At 41.0% G+C, this 19,780-nt stretch overlaps 2 protein-coding genes across 2 annotated transcripts in view; both read left to right on the top strand.

Moving 5' to 3' along the window:
* The window catches only part of CFAP251 (cilia and flagella associated protein 251), a 25,886-nt gene extending 18,137 nt beyond the window's left edge, over positions 1-7,749 (top strand). Inside the window, exons 25-28 of the transcript XR_005956950.1 lie at positions 4,097-4,205; positions 5,233-5,384; positions 5,968-6,014; positions 6,907-7,749. The gene's annotated coding sequence lies outside the window, so the exon portion shown is untranslated. The remainder of the gene's footprint in view (positions 1-4,096; positions 4,206-5,232; positions 5,385-5,967; positions 6,015-6,906) is intronic.
* Positions 7-19,780, top strand: BCL7A (BAF chromatin remodeling complex subunit BCL7A). Its single transcript, XM_041489094.1, has 6 exons — positions 7-227; positions 7,780-7,861; positions 10,543-10,639; positions 12,493-12,660; positions 15,241-15,362; positions 16,188-19,780. Exons 1-6 carry the CDS (start codon positions 136-138, stop codon positions 16,257-16,259), a joined length of 633 nt encoding a protein of 210 aa, XP_041345028.1. The 5' UTR covers positions 7-135; the 3' UTR covers positions 16,260-19,780.

Here is a 19,780-nt window from a genome sequence, read left to right as displayed (position 1 = left end):
CGGAGCCGCCGAGCGCAGCCGTGCCGAGCCCCGCGCAGCCCCGGCATTGTGCGGGCGGGCGCCCCGACACACGGACCGAGCCGCCGGCCGCGCCGAGCGCCGCGTTCCCCGCCGAGCCCGCCGCCCCCCAGCAGCATGTCGGGCCGGTCGGTGCGGGCCGAGACCCGGAGCCGGGCGAAGGATGATATCAAGCGGGTGATGGCGGCCATCGAGAAAGTGCGCAAATGGTGAGCGGGCCGCGCCGCGCCGGGACCCCGCGCCCGCGTCCCCCCGCGCCCCGCACCGGCCNCGACCCGCTGCCCCTCGGCGCGGGTCCCGGGCCGGGCGCCTCGGGCATGGGCGGGCGGCGGGGTCGGGCCGGGCGCCTCCCGCCGCCGGCCCCTACAAAGGGCCCGAGGAGCGGGCCCGGGGTGGCTCCGCCGCCCGCTCTCCTGGGTTGAAATAGTGCTCGGAGAAGTGTTCTGGAAAAAAAGAAAACACGTTAAGAGTACCCCTGTGAGGCTCCCGAGAGTTTATTTTCTGTCGTTGCCTGTTTGTGGATTGATTTCACCTCGCAAGTTCCCGGGGTTTGCGCGTAAAAGCGCAGCGAACCCGAGCGCGATCGTCTCCCACGGACGCTCCCGGAGAGAGCGCAAGCTGCCCCTGGAACCTCTCTTAAATCATAAAATTAAAGGTTATACCCGGTGTGAAATAAGTCCCTTTTGTTAGGCCTTCCACGCGTTTTGGCATTTCCCCGCTTTTGTCTTTTTTCCCCCTGCTTTTGTTAGAAAAACCCACGCGAGGTGTTTAAACAATACAGTACGGCGGTCGCCGCCGTGCTCTGCATGGTCGGTCCGGGGATCTGGGCTGGCATAAAGAGCAGTGCCGGTGTGACTCAAGAGTGAATCTTTCTTCCAGCAAGTTGGCTGACTGTTCAGCAGTCTCTGTGCATGTATCTTAAAATACTTTCTTTAAACATTTGGAATCCACGGGGAAATCCCTTGCGTTATTGTTACTGTGCATCACTCAGCTGGTGTGAAGCTTTGAAATCAAGGGGACACTTCTATTGTCCTCCTCAGCTAACGCTTTGTTTTCGTTAAAAAAAGAGCAAAATACAGAGTTGAACGTGTTCGTATTGGGGTGAAATGGATTGTTAAGTTTTAAATGGCCTTGAGCACACGAATGGGCCCGTTGGCGTGAGCCGGACAAAGAATCGGGACGTGTGTCCAGGAACGCCGGGCACGGGATGGGGATTTCAAAGAATCCAGCCTTTGTGTCGGAGCCGGAGCAGCCCCAGCTCCGCAGCTCGGGTGGTTTCAGGAACTCTCTTCTACTCGGGTGTTGTTTTTAAGTGCAGTTTGCTGACTGCTGGGCCGGCTTTGGAAGGTCAGAACAATGTGCAGCGGTGTGACAGGACTTTTGTTCCAGCTGCAGCGTGGTTGGATGTGTGGGACTGTTCTGGCTGTAGGTATTTCATTCATGAGCGCAGCACGCTCCCTTTGAATCCTGGTTTGTGGAATTCAGAGAGGAGTAGAGACAGAAGCTTGGCCATTCAACAAAATACCTAATTTATTTATTTTTTTTCTTGGCAAGGACTCTCTGCCATCATGCCAGTTGCTATGGCTCTTTCTGTAAAACAGAAATCTTATGGTATAAATAGATTTCTCTACATTTTAGCCTTCATGATAGACAGCTTGCTATAGAGGGTTCCTGTACAGTCACGCAGTGTTTCTGTTGATTATTGTCAGAAGTATTGATAAGACTTTGTGCGTTCACCTCACAAGTATTTACATAAAGCAATTTTCTTATTTTTAAAGGAACCATAATTTGAAGGTGAATCTCATGGTTACCCCCCTCCACCTGCAGTCAAATACAGCGGGAAATTAGCTAGAGGGATTCTGTGTTTTGTGGTTTCAGTGTTTTGAGAAGACTTGGCTTGTTAAATTGAACTTTCCACACTAGCAATTCCTGCACCTTCAGAAGAGCCACATCGGCAATTTCCGAGTGTGCAGTTTCATTTGCATAATAGGAGCAATTTGTTGCCATCCACAGCTCTTCTGTGGAAATGCAGCCACTGAAAATTAAAATACCTTGCATCCGACGTTTCCTAGAACGGAGTTTTGTGAGACTTGTGTGGTCGGAGCAGTGCGTGCCCGGGATGGGCAGGGAGACACATGAGGCTGTGGACTCATCCGAGCGGACGGTGCCTTTATCCAAGGCATTATCCACCTGTGCAGGTGTGCAGCACCTTGCTGTGCCTGGTGCTCCTGAATCCCTGTGCTGCCGCATCTGGGAATGTGCCTGCTGGAAGGCAGCTTCCATCAGGACAGACTTTGTTCCTCAGAAAATCAGTGTTCCTGGACAGCCAGCGCTTGGATGCAGGTCCCCTGTCTTCCTGTCCCTTCACAGAGCACGTGGCACTTCTGGTTATTGCTGGAACTTAGTAGTAAACAGTGAAGTTGTTACGTTTTTATCTTGAGATTACTGTAACCTTATCTCCTTTGTTTAAGCCACGCTCATGAATGAGCATCTGTTTTGGAAAACACGCAGCACGTGGCTTACAGAATACATGGTTGCCTTGTGTTTGTGTGGCAGAAGTGTTAAATTTCCACAGTAAGAGAACAGTTCTGCCTTTCTTTAACAGTACTTAAAATTCTTCTCTCAGTCTATTTAAAAAAATCCTCTGAGATTATTTTGTCTCAATTAATGGCACAGGATTTTTTTTTGTCTTTAAAGGTTGATGGGTACATGTAGATTCCAAGTGGGCTCTCAAGAAGAGAGGGGCAAAAACTGTTGTGCCCTCAACCAGCCCTAGAAAAATACTGAAGGCACTCTTGGTTTGTGTCAAAGTTTTATTTATTAAATGAGGGAAAATACAGGCATCTACTGAAACAAGGAATGAGCAGGAGGAAAGTACAAGTGGTAAGATGTTTTGGGAGGCAGTGAAATAATTTGTGTGGGTACATAGCACTGCTGGACTTTAGGACAGCTGTGCAGACCTGTAAGGATGGAGGTCTGGAATACCTGGTGGGGATAGATAGGTAAGCCTGACTTTAGGGAAATCCCACTGTGTTGCCTTCCCTTTGAATTGCAGTATTTCTCAGGAGTCCTTTGTCCTTTTTCTGATCCATCAAAGCCCTGATCTGTCAGGTGATAACACCTTAGGAAGAAGAGGTGAACCTGGACAACTGGTGAAAGTACCTGAAGAAGGTTGAGGGGAAAATTCCCCACAGGCTGTTTTACCTGGTGCCATTGGCTGGGATCCTGAGCTGTGGCTATTTAGGATTTTTAGGCAGTGCTGCTGTAGCTTTTCCTTTCACTGTCTCCATTCAGATTTGCTAAAATGCTTTTGTGTGGTATGTAGTGCTCTGAGATTGAGTTTCTGCAGGTTTTGCTGCTCATGCCTCCTTCTTCAAATAGGCTTTTGCTCTGAAAAGGAGTCATGACACAGAATTCCTTAACAAGATGTCTTTGGAAAAGGGTGTTTGCTGCTCCCAGATCACCTCCCTGCTTTAGCCTGTCTGTGTTGGGTTTTCTCCTAAGACTGTAGTTCAAGCAGTGGCAGTTGAAGTAAAAATACCCAGTGTATGTGCAGGAATGCACTGAAATTCTGTAGTGGCCCAAACACACTGTTACTGTGCTTGAATTACGATACCTTTCTTTATTCTGGCTTGTGATTATTTCTCTTGACTTCAGTGGAAGCTGAAGGTAGAGTTTTGGCATCTGTGAGCCGTGGTTCTCCCTGCTGTGAGCAAGGTGCTTGTGGCCACGTGGAGCCAAGCAGGGCTTGCTTTAAGCCATGTGAACATTCCAGGGGACTCCCCAAATGTGCTCTACTCAGACAAACCCGGAGAAAAGGTGTCTGTGACCACATGCCCTTGTCCAGTCTCTCTGCATGGCATTTTATTGTATTTGCAGCCTGTTCAATAAACACCATGTGTGTTTGGGGCTCCTTCACGTTAGTCACTAGACAAACATCTTCTCAGCAGTAGGCGTGCTCGGAAAAGCAAGCCTACGCTTCAAAAAAAAATCATTTTTTGTGCATCTGACAGCACTTTTTGTGTATAATAATGGCATATTCTTTCCCATCCCCTTTCTCTTTTGCTTGATCCCACAGGGAGGTCATAATTCTGTGATTTTCACCAAACTCTGTTGCAATGCAAGTGAGTGTGATGTGATAAATTCAGCATTATGACGTCACTTCGTGATCACCAGCAGAAGATGGGGTATGTGGGAGCAAATCCGTGTGTAAATGCAGCTCACTGTGATGAATGGTAGTCATGGGAAAAGGCCAGACAAGTGGGAAAGCCTTTCCTTGAGTGATATATTGGCAGTAAAGGCTTTCTTGTGTCTCTGCCATCAAATGTTTCTGGCACTCACTGCTGCTGCAGAAGCTGCCTTGACACTTTCTGTATAAGTGTAATATACACTGTTGTGTTTGCTCACCCATATATTACTTTTACACGTGGAATCTGATGTTCATCTGTGGAGCTTTAGTGTTATTAAACAAAGTATAAATATATTTGAGAGTCTTGGGTTATTTAGAATGGGGAATTGAGTATATAATGATGTAAGTTCTGAGATATTAGTATGCCTCAGGCATAAGCACTGAAGAAGTGTTGATACTAATGGTTACCCTTTGTACCCTTGGCTGTCCTTTAAATGCTGTGCAGATATAGTTAAGAATTTAAAAATGCTTTTACACAATTTCAGATAAATGTAAGGGTTTGTTTCTGTTGCACTGATTAGTTTCTGAATTTACTATAACTAAAATATTGAAGATACTTCTCAGTGTGGAAGATTAAAAGAAAAAATATTATTGTATATATTTCAGTTTTGCCATTTTCTGTTGTTACTTCTGAGTCATTCATGGAGAAACAGGAGAGCTTTGAAAACAGGAAAAGTGGGTTTTTTTGTAAAACTGTGGAGTTTATCAGCTAGACATAGAAAATTAAAGTTGATAATTGCCATGTTTTTAGCCTGCTAAAGTGTCAGGCTGATGGTGTTCCATTAGCCATCTTTCCCCATCCAGCAATCAACACAGAGACCAACCTTCAGAGAATAACAGGGGATGGTGCAATTACAGATATTGCTCAGTCATCACTTATCTAAGGTGGAATTGAGTGATGGGGGTGGAATTCTGGTCAGGATCTTGGGGTGGGTGCAGCAGACAAGAAAACAGGTGAAGAAACTATTTAAGGTTTCACAACAGACTGAGCACAAGAATTCATGAGTTCCTCATTCCTATTCCAGCACTGGGCCAGTGAGGATCTTCTGTGATTTGTGCAGCCTTTCCCAAACTCGCTGCCATGGGCAGCATCAGTAAATTGTCAGTTCTCACTGAGTGAAAAGGAAAGTCCCTGATCAGCAGGTTGGGATGGTGTCTTTGCACAAAAGATTAAAAAGTGAGTGTTCAGAGTAGAAGTGGGTTTGGGGTTTTTGTTTGCTTGTTTGGATTTTGGGTTTTGTTTTGAAATGGTAAGGCAGTAAGTATTACAGATAATATTCTAAGCTTAATTTGCAATGAATGTCATAAATCTTGAAATGATTTTACCTTGTTGATCTTAAATGTCTGAAAGTCATTGCGTTTCTTTGTTAACAAATTTGTGTTTGTGCTACCTATGCTTTTATTAAGTTTTAGAGGAGGTTGTCTTCTTTTTTTCTTATTAATACTTTCATGGTCTTAAACTGTCAATACTGTAAATACTTACACAAGTAAAATATTTGCATAATAGCACTGTGATGTTGGGTTTTCTTTTAGCCATAAGTGTTTGCAGGACTGGGATGTTGGTGTACTTCCATCACAAAATATTCTTATTCCCGTTGTTGTCTGAATTACTGTGTATTGAAATCAGTTAAAAAATCCCTAGAGCTGAGGGTTATCAAAACTTAAAGTGGTAAGAAGCTCAGAAGAGTTAAAATGTCAGGGCTAACTTTAATACTAGAAGGAAAAAATTACTAATATAGGTTTCCTCCTGTGTTCTACAGTCTGTCCAGTGAAGATGCTGTGTGAGGCTGCTTTGAGATGCTAACAGGTATCTTGAACTTTTGGTTTTCCAGTGCAGCATCTCTAAGTAATATTTTGCTATAGGAAAAGACTAAAATCTTAATTTTTAAAAAAAAAAACCCACATTTATTCACCTCTCCCCACACCCAAAACAAAACCCCAGTTGGTTTTATTTCCATAATTTCAAAGGTTTTCTTAAGTAGAAATAAATCTAGTTTGTATTGTATCCTTAAAAAACCCCAAATTATATCATGATCATCTCTTCACAGTTAAGTATGTCTCATTATTGACATGCCCTCATCTCCACTGTCATTTTTATCGCATGTAGAGCTCCAAATTAGAGTGAAATTGGATTTTGACACACTTTAGCCACCTAGTGTACCCAAATGGCTGTGTCTAAACACATTGAGGGAGCACTGCTCCATGAAGAGCAGTGGGAAAGAAATTAATTTGAAATAGTCTTGGACTTCAATTAAAATATCATTATGGACAGAGCCAAAATGTATCAAATACATTTATATGCAGTTTAATTTTGCTTTTGTTCTTAATTAAACAGGAAAAAATGCCTCTTCTAAAGGGAAAATGTAAGATTGGCTTTAGTAGCTAAAACAAATAGTCAGGAGGATGTTTGTGACATTTGTACAGTGTGGCTGCTTTTGATTCTGGAGGCCCTTTCTAAAAATGGAGCTATCACATATATATTAATATATGTATTTGGAGTCACATCCAGCTTCTCCCATCCTGCAAAGAACATTTTTTATTTTTTTTAATCTATAACTGGATCCCAAATCTATTATTTAAATGTGTTTATGGGAAAAAAAAAAAGAAGCCTGAGATCTCATGCCAAATTAATTTCAGATGTTCCTGAATATTTAATGGAATCGGTCTTTGTTGTTAACTTTTAATCGATCCATTTGCAGAGCTGCATTGCAAACCCAGGAACCAGCAGTGGTAATCTGTGACCTGAAAACTGATCCCAGAAACGTGATGAAATTTCTCTGGCATTGTGGACCTTCTTTAAATCCCTGATGTGCAGAGCTCAAGGAGTGCATCCCTCAGCCGAGCATCCCTCTCCACCCCAGCCCTGGGAGCCCCAGGCAGAGCTGCCCTGCAGCCACATTTCCTTCCCCTTTTGTCAGTGTCACCATTCAGGCTGGCAGGGTGTGCACACAGCAGCCAGGCTGTGCTTTCCCCTCTCTGCTAGGCTCAGCCTTGCCTTTCCCCAGAGCTGGGCTCTCCAGAGGCTGCATTCTGCACCACGGCACTGGTTTGCTCCCTGTGAGGCTGTTGGTCCTACAGCTGGAATTGCAGAGCTGTCTGTCAGGGGTGTGGAGTGAGCATTAAATTGCCAGCAGCAAATTTCTGCCCCCCAAATAAACCTCAGATGGTCAAAATGCATCTAGATTTCTAATCCCATTAAACAGCTTCATGACAATCAAAAACACACTGGTCTGTCTAAACCCTCTTCTGCTGTCTAGAAATTTAAGTGAAAATTGTAGGCATTAAATCTGCATTTTCAATTGCTGTTCTTCTTAACTTTATCTTTAATCCAGATCTTATTACTGCTACTGCAGTTACTCACCCAGTCAAGTAACAGCCCTGAGAAATCTGGAGGTTAGCAGTGCTCTAGCAAGTTGTGAAATGCAAAGAACAATTTGCACAATGCAGTGCTAAAGACGATGTAATAGAGATCATCCTACTTAATAGCCTGTTTAAATTCTTGACAACTTACAATAGTAGATCACTCTCTTCTGAATCTGAAGTGTAACTTCTCCTGCATTGTAATTTTGTAGGGAGAAGAAGTGGGTGACAGTTGGCGACACATCCCTAAGGATTTACAAATGGGTACCAGTAACAGAGCCTAAAGTGGATGATGTAAGTATCCTGCAGTGTCTTGCTTTTTCCAGATGTAGATGCTCCTGTTTAGGCAAAGTCAAAAGAAATATTCTTTGATTTTCATTGAGCCTTTAAGCTAGGGCTGGTGTGGGTCTTGCAAGCTCCAGGGGGATGTTGATCTCTACAGCAAGTGATGTGGATGGGTGAGTGTGCGACAGTCTCCCTGGAGTCAGCTGGGATCAGTTCTCAGATAACTGTTAAACGTGCAGCTGAAACTGAGTTTGAAACCTTTCTCTAAGTAACTGGGAGGCAGGGAGGGAAAGTTATGACATGCATAATTTTTCCTCTCTTTCTGCCTGGTGATTTAAAGAAAGCAGCTGGTTTGGAACAGGGCAGAGAACATATTCTGTGTGTGCATCACTGCTGTTTTGCTCAAAATCAGATGGAAAACACTTGATATGAGGGTAGGAATATCCTGTGGAGCTGGGATCATCTGTATTAAGATGTCCAGCCAAATAATGCAGCGGCTTCTGTTGTCATGTGTGTTTTCTTGACAAATGTTCTGTCTGTGCATCCTGTTGTGTGCACTGTTTGTGTGGCGTAAAAAGAAACGTAAAAATCAAAGTTGATAGGACTTAAAATTGGTTTTTAAAATTATTGTCGCTCTCCTCTTATAAATTGTAATATTGTGATAGAGAGAACACTAACACACGATACCACAGTAAATTAATGACACAATAGAAAACATATCCTAAGTTTGGTGCTCTTTCCTTGGGCTGTCATGTGCTTTTACTTTACCTGAAATATGAGTGAAGACCTATTGGGAAGAAAGCTTCTATATTAATAGATGTGTAAAATGGTGGTTTTTCAGACAAGACCTTGTCTTACTGACTCCAAATTTGAGACCTATTTTTTTATTAGGATTGCTTTAACTGAGTTTGTTTTTTCTGTGCTTTGGTTGTCCCACAGATTTCAGGAACTGTCAGAGTTGTGGTAAACCTCAGGGGTTCTTCCAGTGCTTGGGCAGCATCTCTCTCAAGTTCCCCCTTGGGAATTGGGAAACTGTCCATTCTTTCTAGTTGTCAAATGTTTGGTCTTGATTTTATTATTTATACTTCATAGTGGGGGGAAATTGTGCTAACTGTGTGAGAGGCAGAGCAGGGTTTAGGATATTTAGGCTCAGGGCTTCTGGCAGTTTTCCTGCTGTTCAGCTGTGCCTGCAGGATGGGTGCTGTGGGACTTGGAAACAGAATTTCTAAGTGAGCTTCTGGAGGAATTTTCAAGGTCACTGCAATCCCAAAGTCAGGTTCTCTATTATGAAGAATGGGTTTATATAATGGTTTCTATGAGCAGAGTTTAATTGTGTTTTCTAAGCCATCATCTCTAGGTTGAGGCTCCAGATTTGCTGAAATTGGGACACTTGTTTAAGACCAGTTATGCTGGTGTCCTACAGTCATGATCTTTTTATTTCAAGTAGAGGCTGTTGTGCAGCTGCAGTTTCAGTTCAAGCTGTTTCAGGCTTGATGTTGGCAGTGTTTCTGTCCTGCAGCTCTGGAAGTTCTCACACATCACATAAGCATGTAGATTTTAACAGTAAGTACCAGATAGGGATAATTTTGTCTATTAAATTTTGTTGTGGACATCTTTTTATATCCAGTTCCATCCACTGAAGGACCAGACAGTATATTTGCTTTTCACTAAAATAGGAGAGCGGTGCCTTCCCCCATTTCAAGTGGAAGTTGTCTTTGATTTTGGTGAACAGAAATTAAATTACTTCCCCCCTCACATGTTGCTCCATAGATATTTTGACATTTCTCTGCACTACAATTAGATTGGTTCTTCCTCCTCCTGGTTGTGGAAGGCTGTTCTGGAACCTCATCACTCTGATGGTTAAACCTCTTTAAAAAACACCTGTCAGCTTAAATTGCTCACAGTCACTTTCAGTGTTTCTTTTGTGGCAAAAGTGTCCTTTTTACCTTTAAAAAACAACAAAACCAAACCTGAGAAAGATCGTGACCCCTCTGACCTTTAATTTTGCAAAGGTAAAGAAGTCCATGTGCTCTCACCTCTTTCTCATGCATCAGTGAGTAAAATCTGGCTTCTCTAAGTAAAAATGCAGTTTAGAAATAAGCTTAGTAATCTATTTAAAATAGAGAGAAAAGTCCCTCCAGATATCACTTGTTGAATTACTTCTGCAGTCTCAGACAGTGTTTGATTGTGGTTCAGTTCCTTCCCTCACTGGAGGATGGTCTCTGTCCAAAAGGGTGGGCTCAGCATTCTTCCTGGAGTCAGGCTTTGAATTGTGTCCTCAGCAGGCAGGATCTCCAAAAGCAGTGCAGCTGGCTCTTTTTCCTGTGAGGCTGATTACGTCAGCTCCTAATTGCAAATGCTGCATCCCTTAGCAGGCACAGATCCCCCACGTGATGGATGCCAGGGTCCTTTCCTTTGTTTTCATCCTGGTGGGCTGGGAGCAGCTCGGGACCCACAGCTCACACAGGGCTGTGCTGCTTGTGCTCTTTGGTTTGGCTCAATCTGATTTTTCTTGATCCATCTTTCAGTTTTAGTGAAAAAACAGCATTAGTTGTAGAGGAGGAGGAGGTTTCACTTGGGACTGTGAGCTGTTCTTACAGAAGTGCTGAGTGGGGAGGGTTTTGCACAGCAGCGTGGATTTCTCTGCATGGCCGTAGTCTCATTTGTGTGTGGTGCCTTTTGTTTTTCAGAAAAATAAGAATAAGAAAAAGGGCAAAGATGAAAAATGTGGCTCTGAAGTGACCACTCCAGAGAACAGCTCCTCCCCAGGGATGATGGACATGCATGGTGAGTGGGAGAAGCTCAGACCCAATTCCCCTCTTACACTGCTGTGAAAGTGTAAACCAACAGCCTCCGATTCTCCACTGCTCTGATGTATGGACTTGAATCAAATGGAAAACACCATCAGATACTCACTTGGTACCTTGGACTTCTCTTCTGTGGATGTACTAACAGTTGTTTAAATGCCATTTATATTTGGGCTGTGAGTGTAAGGGAAAAAAATTGTTAGTGGAGTTAAATATGAAAATAAAATTAGAAATATCTACCATTCAGAGCACTGCACTCAGGTGCAGTAATACCTCAACAGAGTTTGCTGCTTGAAGAACCAAAAATCCCCCAAAGGTTCAGTGGGACCTACTATAATTTAAGCAGGTTTTGCACTTATTAACTCTCTTACTGATTAAGGTCAAGAGAATTCTGCAAGAGCCAAGAAAGCAAGCTCTGTTCTGTGGTGCCTTCCTTCTGCTGCAGCTTGATGAAATTAACTGCTCAAGAAAACATTTTTGTTTGCCATTCAGGCACTATGAGGTCAATTTTATTTCACTTTAATTTTTTTTTTAATATGTGACTTTTGAGTGTTAGCCTGGTGTTTATTACAGAGCAGCTTGCACAGCTCAGCTCTGCTTCAGGTTTTTACCTTCTGGGTGTTTGGATAACAATTATGACTGAGAACGCAGCACTGTTTGAGATGATAAGAGAGGATCACTTTTTAGTGGGTTGTAAATTTTTAATTTCAGTTTTATTTGCATTTGTGCTGCCTCATGGTTGCTTTTTGCAGTGCTGACAGCAAGTGTGGTCTTGTAGTTAAAGGAATGAGCAGGGGTTTTGCAGATCTGGATTAATTTTTCATCTATTTCAAACCTTTTTACTTTTGCCTTGGTCAGATAATTTAATTTTTTAAAGTCTTGATTCTCTCATCCATGAGGTGAATGTACTACTTGCTTTTTTATCACTTATCACCAGTGTTTTTAACTGTACAATTTCACACTGTACAATTTTGTTATAAACTTAATCTGAATTGACTTCAGGCTGCTCTGGAGAGAGGTGGTCCCAGCAGCACCTCTGTGTTCCTGAAGTCCTTTGGATGTAGTGGTTGTACAGATGCAGAGGGAGGTGGATTGACTTGTATTCTAGTAACTTAATTCATAATATTTTGCAGGGTTAGTTTTCTTTAGGGAGCAGGAACTCCCCTCTTGGTTATCCAGGGATGCTAGTCTGGCTTAAAGGAAGTTGCACCCCAGTGCTATGTGTAAATAATAGCTGAGCTACTTAAACCACTGTCACAGGGAGAAGGCACAGGCAGAATATTTCCTGTTAACTACAGATCTGTGCTGCAGAGGATTACTGTGATCCAAGCTAGAGAATATTCTGGACAATTATCACCTAGAAACTGTTGATATTGGGACTGGATGTTGCATTTCACCTTGAAGGGGTTTTGGGTTGGTTTGTTTTTTTTTTGACCTTCAGGACTCAATTCAAAAATATCTGCTTATCTGAACATTGGAGTGATGGGTATTTGGAAAGGTGCAGCATGAACTTGCATAGCCCTGTGTTATATGAGACTGCCATTTGGTTGATCTGGTTTACTCATGTTACAAAATTCTGGGGTTTTTTGCATCAGATCTGAGTAAAACACTGTGTTTTAATGTATGAAATTAGAATTAGATTTTTAGTAACTGCTTGAAAACTCCTTAAGCTGGTGTGGAAAAAAGTTGGATGTGTAGTGTGAGTCTAAATGATTGGACTTGATCCCTAATGAGCTTAATTATATCATATGTTATCAGGGAATAATACGGAAGAATTAAGGTGTGCTTTGTATCTTGTCACATCTTGGCTGGTTTTCACTCTTCTGTTCACAGATGACAATAGCAACCAGAGTTCAATAGCTGATGCTTCTCCAATAAAACAGGAAAACAGCAGTAATTCCAGCCCAGCACCAGAGCAGAACTTGGCAACACAAGCAGACGGCACTGAAGTCAAGTCTGACGAAACTCAGGCAGAGGCAAAGGAGCAGCCTGGTTCAGAAGGTGAGCTGGGAGGGCCATTTGAAAGCCAAACAAAAAAAGTTATCCTTTAGTGTGTTACCTATTTGCTTATCCACTTTAAGAACAGGAAAATAATAATTTGAAAGAGATGGTTTCTGAATTCTCGGCGTTTATGTGAAAATGGGCCACAATTTCTGTGACCTACTGGTGATCTTTCATACAACTGGAAAGGTCACACTGACATTCAGGGATCTTTTCAGAGAGAAACAAACAAAATACTGGTTTATTGTTCTCAAATCTCAGTCTTGAAAGAATAAATAATTTAAAATCATCTTTGAAATGGCTGCTACCATGTAATCACACAAGTCCTGGAAGGCATTAGTTTGTGTAGATCTCTGGAAATTGATGCCCTAGTGTGACAGTAAAATAGAGGTGAGATACTTTGAAATTACTTTTCTAATTTTGTAAACTATAATGCAAGCTTTCTTTTCTCTTAACCCTGCTTGCTACTTATTCAGAAGTTAGCTCTGAGTTCTGTCCTAATTTTCTGAAAGCATGACAAGATTCTATTGCAGTTGTGGACAGATTAAAAATACATATGGGTTAAGGGATTGTTCTGACCCTCACTCTTTAAATGGTATTTTGGGTAATTGAAACATGCTCTGCATTTATATTCTTGGGAAGATAACTTTCTTTGTCCTATTATAACAGATAAAAGATGTCCTTAACACCATTCTAACGATGTGGTTGCAGAATTCTTCCCATACCAAAGCAATTTAATTATGCCCTCCTGATTTAGTTCTTCACTCAGTAGATCCACTGACCAATTTAAATTTAGAACTTTTATCTTGGTAATGCCAGAGTGGTCAGATATGTTAAGTGTTGTCATTGTTAACTGCGGTTAAAATTTGACAACAGAACCATCACCAAACTGGAGTAAATCAGAGCAAATAATACCTCCATTTGTGCATATTTGGCCACAATAAAGAGTAAGGATTTACTCCTTCGTCTAATATTGTCTGAACCTGCTTATGTGAACCTGTTAGATAGCATTCATGTTCCCCTGGTTAAATTTAGGCTCAGGGAAAATCATACCAAGTCCTCTGGATTAAGAGCCAGGTGTTATAAAATGAAAGGGAGACATAATGTCAAAAAATTCCTGTTATTAATGTGAGGGTTTTTCAGTTGGTTAAATGCTGTGTTAAACAATTTATTAAACATTTATCTACCTGGTTGGGATCAGTCAGAGCCCTGCAGTTGGGACATTATTCAGCTGGACAGGGTTAATGACCTTGCCTGTCTATCTCATGTTACTCCACTGAGATGAGAGAGGTTCCTGTAAGCCACTTTCTGTGGTCAGAAATGCTTAATGAGGAATTCTTAAATAAAACAGGTGGATTCAAAGCATTCTGCTGTGTGAGCAAGTATTGCAGGGATTGGAATAGCTTGAGGCTTGGTGATTTAAGGTATGGATCCTCTTGCCCAAAGGTCAGCAGCAGGCTGAGTGTTTCATCAGGAGCAGCTGGAAGAGAACAGCAGTGGTGAGCTGGGGTTGGATTTGTCACAGGGAGATGGGAACATGGCCAAGTGCTCCTCAGCTCAGTGGGGGCTGAGAGACACACAGCAAAAATCAAAACTCAGATTTCTTTGGACCTTTGGGACTTGTTTCTTTATCAGCATGAAGATGCTTTTCTGGTGAGACATGGACAGGAAGAGGATTCTGCCCGAGTTCACTGAATGTGATCTTTGAGATGCTCATGATGGGCATCACTTTGTCTGGAATTCAGAAATGCTTGTGAAGCTTTTTATACAGTACACCACAAAAATATCCATTACTCACTGGTTATGGCATCTTCATTAACCAAAGCTGTCTAGCAATTTTGTTTGATCTTGCATTTCTCTTCATATGGAATAAATTCATATAATCTTTGGGTCAGGGATGTAGGAATGCATTTTACATGCCCCTGTCCCCTGTTTAAGTAAATGGGTACTTTAACCTTGAGTCTTCTATAAGTCTTGTTTTGAGAGAGGGAAGAGTTTAAAAAAACAACCAACCAACAAAAAAGAAAAAAAGAAAAAATACCCCAAAACAACAACAAAACCCAACAAAAAACAGCTGTAATGTGCTGGAGGACTTCTTCACACCTGTCCACCAGAATTAAAAATTCAGTGGTTAAGCTAGTTAGCTGAATTTCTAAATTCTATCTCAAATACCTTATCAAGCCAAAAAAAAAAAAAAAGATTTTATATACATGGCTGAATTAATTTTGATTTTTTAGATCATTAGTTGTAACACTTCAGCCTTTTGCTTCTGGTTTGAAGGAATTCCCTTGCAGTCCTGACTGCTTTGCTGAGGGCTCAGACATCCTCTTTGAGGCTGTGCAGGAGCTTGGCTCCCTCTAGGGTCTGATCCCAGGGTCTGCTCTGGCAGCAGCTGGGTTGTGATCCTGGACTTTGAGCTTAATTCATCATATTCATACACTTGTTGTGTGTGCTTTCATTAATGGTTACAGTGTGGGTGACATGGATGTGCTGGGGATGTTGTGGATGGGAAGATATCCAGGAAAGCTCCTCCTGAAAGCTTTTAATTTGTTTGCTTAAAATTATTTCTTGCAATTTCAGATACCTCTGATGAACAGAATTCACAGTCTTCAATGGAAAATTCCATGAATAGTTCAGAGAAAGCAGAAATTCAGTCCTCTGGAGAAAATGATTTAATTACAGAGGCATCTAAAAACTCTCAGGTAACTTTGAATGCCATAGTCCGATTGCATGGATCTCGGAAAAGTTTATTTTTACTTAAAAGAAAATATAAGGAGGACAGTGTATTTCCATTAATTTCCAAAGTGAGGACAGTAAAGCAGCTATAGAGTATTAAATGTGCCTGTACCTGGTTTTGTGGTCCAGGTGACTGGCTGCTTGAATCTCACAGAACTGGAACAGTAAAACCAGATTGGTCTGATGGATTTCTTGGTTTCTTAAACCAGACCATGTTTTTAAGTGAATATTCACATTTTACATTAATAAATTGCTTGGAACAAACCTACTGGACCCTTTGAGGACCATTCAGAAGTAGAACTCCTTCTATAAAGGTAAATGTTTATGGCAGTTAGGAGAGCTAATTTGTGGATCCTTGAGTGTTTACTCACTGAAATGCTGAAAAATTCTGGATGGGTGGGAGGAAGAAATTATCCTTGCAGTTGTGCCCTTCTCAGGGCAGGACAAGTGCAGATGCTCAGGCAGAGCCCTGCTCCTCCTGGTTTTCCTGTGGGTCCTCAGTTTCAGTGCACCCTCCCTCGAGGCTGTTCCTTGGAATATTCACTGTGGGTTTTAGCCTGGAACTAGAATTTTGCTCCTTGTAGATGACAACAGGTCCAAAGATGCTGAGGTAAGATGTAAGTAGAGGAGTGATTTAAGGCACCACTGGGACATGTTCTGGCATCCAGGGATGCTTTGTCTGGGACACATCACACGCTGGGGAATTGGTTGGTGCTGTTTGTTTGATGTTTGTGGTGCCTGAACTTCAGTGCAATGATAACGTGGCTGTTTTTCTTTTCCCCCTCATTAAGGACTCTGAAGGAGTGCCACCTTCTAAAAAGATGAAAGTAGAGGCTTCCCAACAAAATGTTGAAGAGATTTAGACTATAGATTTTTCTGGTCAGTTTTTATGTAAGGTACATCAGTGGGCTTAATTATAGAACAACCTTACTTAAGCATCTTCTCTTGGATGAGGACAGAACTCCTAACTTTTCAAGTTACCAAGCAAAAATCCAAGAAAGCCTAACAAAGGTTTAACTTCTCAGACACTGAAAACTTTTTCCTGTGAAACAAACATTGAGAACTTTTAAGTTACTGTCTCTGAATTGGTTGGAGTAAACAACTCAGGAGGGGTCTACGCACTGTTTCTAAAGTCAAAATTACAATTATGTTGCTGCTGTATTTTTTTTTCATTTCTCTATTTAACATTGTAAGATATTTAAGGATGGTACAGGTCAGGTATTAGCTTTCATGTGAAGTTCATTGTTCTGGCGTGATGTCTGCTTTTGTTTTGTGCCTTGTGTTCTGAAAACAGTGCTAACTTTTAAAAGTTGTTTTGCAACTGTCTCCTTTGCAAAGTGGCCTATGTTTGCATAATGCCATGTAGTAAGGCTTTTTTTCTTTTCTTTTTTTGTTTGGGGTTTTTGTTTCGTTTTTAAGTTTTAAATCCCTGGTGCTTAAATTTTTAAACAACTACAAATCAGGAAGCCATTTTCACTCTTGGAGTCCAAGGAGAAAAAGGAGCTTGATGTTTTATTTTAGCAGCTATAGTGGAGATCTTTTATTGAATGCATGGCATTCGCAACTGTAAATTTGGTCTTCTAAATACTTAACTTCATCAGAAGTTAACATGATCTGTTTACCATTTATAGTCCAGATCTGAATAGATATTATAACACAGGCACTTAAAATACTTAGTATTAGGTCCAGATCTCTGTACTGGGTACAACTTGCTTTACAGGAAAGTTCCACTATGTACATAAATAGGATCAAAGGGATTGATGCACAGTGAGTTTATTTTCAATTGGTCTTTTTTGATATCATGTTTTCACTGAACTGGATTTCATTGTACTGTTTCATTATGAGATGTTTACTTCTATGTTCCAGGAAAATACTGTACTGGGGGAGGGGGGTTCCTTATTCTCTTTCAGCAAGTCTTGTAAATAAGCCTTGTTGTTTCCATAGTCCAGTTCCTAACTCCAGTTAGGAATGTTCCTTCTCTTCCAATTAACGTTGAAGCGTGCTTATGCTAACTAAACTAGTGGAAAGGCACGAGGTAGGTGCAGCTCCCCTCAAATTCCTGGCAAGCAGAAGTGTGGAACCATCTGCATCAGGTCACGAGGGTCTGGTCTTCCAGTGGTATTTGTACTTCCAGGGAATAAAACCCCTGATCTCCCACTTCCATGCACACACATCCATCCACGTGTCCATCCTTGCTGCTGGATCGGGCCCTGGCTCTGTCTTCTCCTGGTGTGGGAGGTGGAAATTGCAATTTAAAACACGATCTCACAGCTCTGGAGATGGTTGCGTGTAGTTTGTAAACTGAAAAACTGTAAATACTTTTTTAGATGATAAAAAAAAAAAAAAAGTTGCTTCCAGTTGATAACGTTTTTTCATAAATTAGGTTTGTGAAGCTTATATAGGTCTGAATTCTCCAATAGTGAAAATGGCTTGCACTTAGACTACTGCATTACGTTTGCAATTACCACTTTATTAGGAAATATAATGAGGAACTGGGGGGAGGGAAAAGGGGAGGGAGGAGTGGGGAGCCAGTACTGACCTTCCATAAGATGTTTGTAGGATTGAACCCCAAATAACCTATGACACTCAACTTTTCCTTTATGTTGAAATAAAACATTTTGGATTTTAACTGAATAAAATTTGATTGCAAATCATTCATGAAAACAGCGTGCTCCCTAATAAGATTTTGGGATTTCTGGTCTGATCATGAAGTCCATTAACATTCTGAAAATAAGGAAATGAGGAGCCAAAAACTGAATTTGCACAATATATGCAATGAAACGGTAGAATTCTCTCTTGAATTGTGTGTATGCCTAAAATGTGGATAACTGGTCCATGATGATTGATTTGTATGTATATTACATTCAGATTTAAGTGATATTTTGTGAGAAGTTCTATTGATATATTAAATGGGCAAATCTAGAAAGATTCAAACTTTTAAATATTTTTGATTTACTAACTTTTCATTATTCTTAATGCTAAAACAAAACAAATTGATGCCACCTTTGACAAGTAGTCGTGTTTACTAATCCCTCCCTTCAGGTGCATCGCAGCAAGCTTTTAATTTTCATTTTGTAGACGTTTCCAAGGGAGTAAATAGACTTTTCATTTAGGAACTAATTCCTGTACTTTAGGAAGAAATAAAATATATAAATAGCACTAAAAAATACCTCAAATTTTTCATTAGATAGAAACATTTATTGGCATTATTGACATCAACCAGGTTTAATTATAAACTTCCTTTTCTCTCCTGTGGCTTCTGCTCAGAACTGTTCATTGTTCTGTGGCTAATGAGACAAGGCATCATAACCATCTTCCTAGAGGCTTTATTTCTGAGGTAGAAATCCTTTATTTACAGCTTCTACAGAATGCATTCAGATCTTTTATTTTAACCAGAGATTCTAGTGACAACAGACAACTGAACAAGCAGATAGATTTGGGTTCCTTAGACCTGTTATTGTCAGTCTCTGAGGGAAGAGACTTTGACATTATCTGGTATGAAGAAATCCAAAATAGTGTATAAGACTGTTATTAGTCTTTTTTTGAAGTGCCTGATAACATTTATGGGCCAACGGATGTGATTGAACACATTTTAATGCCAGAAAGTACAGATGGGACCAAACCAGAACATGGCATTCAAATCCACTGAGGTTTGAAACCAGATCTGAATCCAGCTTTTTTTTGGCTTGGACCTATCTCTACCCAAAACTTGTTTTATGAACTCACTGTAAAAGGGTTTATTGAAAGCATTGAGAGATGGAGCAGGAGGAGAGATGTAATTCTTTTCAAGATGACTGAAAGTTCTCATACAGCTGATGTTTTAGAAATAGTGCAAATATCAAGAAGTGCTTCCTTGCTACAATGCTGAATGTTGGAGCTTCAGTTACAAATAAATAAATAAATAAAATTAACAAAAAATATGAAAAAAAAAGGCAACTAGAAGCAAGCAAGTAATTTAGCTGAGTTTGTGGAACATGTGGGAAGGCCTTCCAGATAATCGATTTACTCAGCCAAACATTTTATAGCAGAACTATTCCTTGGAATTTTTATGCTTGGGAAAGTAGTTGTTAAACATTCCAAAAAGTGCTGGCACTTACAAAACAACAACAAAAAATAAAATCAACAAGGCAGTATAAAATATCGGTTTTGGGTGGCTATCTTCATACATAAGCATTGTCATGTTTTGGAATGTTCTTTATCTCTAAGGGCCTGTTAGAAGGTGTAAAGAATTTTGTTTTCTTCAATACCTAATCGTTTTCCATCTTATGATTTGTGTGTGTGTGTTGTACAGCAGTATAATTTTTCACTTATTTATTCCATCGGTAGTTATGGTTTGTACAATGTACAATGGTTTCATTTCAAAATAAAATAAAAAATCACAACA

This window comes from Pyrgilauda ruficollis, unplaced genomic scaffold (genome assembly GCF_017590135.1).
Source record: "Pyrgilauda ruficollis isolate IOZ18807 unplaced genomic scaffold, ASM1759013v1 scaffold9, whole genome shotgun sequence".
Taxonomy (NCBI): Eukaryota; Metazoa; Chordata; class Aves; order Passeriformes; family Passeridae; genus Pyrgilauda; species Pyrgilauda ruficollis.
This window is presented reverse-complemented; position numbering and strand designations above follow the sequence as displayed.